This window comes from Sinocyclocheilus anshuiensis, unplaced genomic scaffold (assembly GCF_001515605.1).
Source record: "Sinocyclocheilus anshuiensis isolate Anshui unplaced genomic scaffold, SAMN03320099.WGS_v1.1 scaffold1087, whole genome shotgun sequence".
NCBI lineage: Eukaryota > Metazoa > Chordata > Actinopteri > Cypriniformes > Cyprinidae > Sinocyclocheilus > Sinocyclocheilus anshuiensis.
Genome location: NW_015544199.1, coordinates 115,928 through 117,380, shown reverse-complemented (window position 1 = coordinate 117,380; position 1,453 = coordinate 115,928). Strand labels below are relative to the sequence as shown.

The following is a 1,453-nucleotide window of genomic DNA, read 5'->3' as shown; positions in this document are numbered from 1 at the left end:
GTGTGTGTGTGAGAGAGAGAGAGAGTGTGTGTGTGTGTGAGTGTGAGAGTGTGTGTGTGTGTGGGTGCGCGTGTGTGTGTGTGTGAGAGTGTGTGTGTGTGCGCGCGTGTGTGTGTGTGTGTGTGTACCTGTGGTTGGGACGGCGTCGCATTGAAGCTGAATTTCTTGTCTGTCCTGTGAAGAGAAAAGAGAAGCATGACATTCCTAAAGATCAGAGCACATGCTCTTCTGATGCAAATGGGACACTAAAAAGCTTCAGGCCACGGGTTTAAAGCAGTGCACCAAGAAAACAGTGAGACTGAACGGCTCTGGATTAGGGCTGCACGATATATCGTTTCAGCATCGATATCGTGATGTGCGGATCTGCGATAGTCACATCGCAGGACGTGTGATGTTTAGTAAACTGATCGTTATATTTATACTGATTGTTTTCTTTGCAGAACGCAGATAAACAGAACGCGGCATCAGTTTACTGTCGGGGATTTGTCATGTCGCGCAGCATCCAGTGTAGACAGCATCACTGATTATAATAGGTTCTGTAGTGTATGTGGTCCGGTGTAGACACGGTGAGAGCCACGCAGATGCACATGAACACTGAATTACGTTTGCTTCCGCGTCTATTTGTTCCTGAAATACACATATGCGCAAAATTGCGTCAAAATGCTTGTCTCTGCAAGTAAACGCAGTTGCTTATAGCTCAGGTGAAGGTAAACAAGTGAGAAAGAAAATTTTCAGTTAATACGCAATATTATTATTATTCAATGTTAATATGCAGTTTAATGTTCCGGAGGCTTTCTGTGTCATGAATGTTAATCAATCAACAAAACAGAGAAAACTTAACACAGATTTATTAGATTTAATTAATACAGTGAAGACTATGCACTTAGGGCTGGACAATAATTAAATATCAATATGTATCGAGATTCAATAACGGTGATAAGATTTTTAAACACATTTCCGATATTTCGATATACATTACCAGTGTTTCCTATACATTGATTTATTTGTGGCGTTTGACTTCGTTGAATAAACATGAGCACTGCACGTTTCAAAATCATAACACGGCGCGGGTGTTTTATATGAATGTATCTCTGAAGGGAACCGACTGTCTTCAGAATAGTTTTGTGGCGTTTTTATTTTATCTGATGAAGTAGCGTTCATGAGCGGAGCTGCTTTGATTACAGCCGTTACTGGAGAAACCGTTAGTTCTACCGCTTCAGAAGCGCCTCCTGCTGGCAGACAATCAGTTTGCATTTTCAATAATAAGCCCGTCTCCAGCAACATTTCCAGTTTTTGTTGTTTTTAATTTTTTTGTTTTCTGCAGCAACTCTGAGCACTTTTCATACCCTTTATCCTATCTGAAGCACATTTGTTTCAATCTATAAGATTAATCAGCCTACACTACCAGTCTAAGGTTTTTGAACAGTAAGATTTTTAATGTTTTTTTTTTTTT

At 40.3% G+C, this 1,453-nt stretch overlaps 1 protein-coding gene across 1 annotated transcript in view; it reads right to left on the bottom strand.

Annotated features, from left to right (window-relative positions):
* Window positions 1-1,453, bottom strand: part of LOC107696787 (SID1 transmembrane family member 2-like) — a gene marked incomplete at its 3' end in the record, with an annotated part of 16,730 nt that overhangs the window by 11,314 nt on the left and 3,963 nt on the right. Inside the window, exon 5 of the mRNA XM_016497286.1 lies at window positions 129-174. Within this exon, the coding sequence (XP_016352772.1) occupies window positions 129-174 (46 nt within the window). The remainder of the gene's footprint in view (window positions 1-128; window positions 175-1,453) is intronic.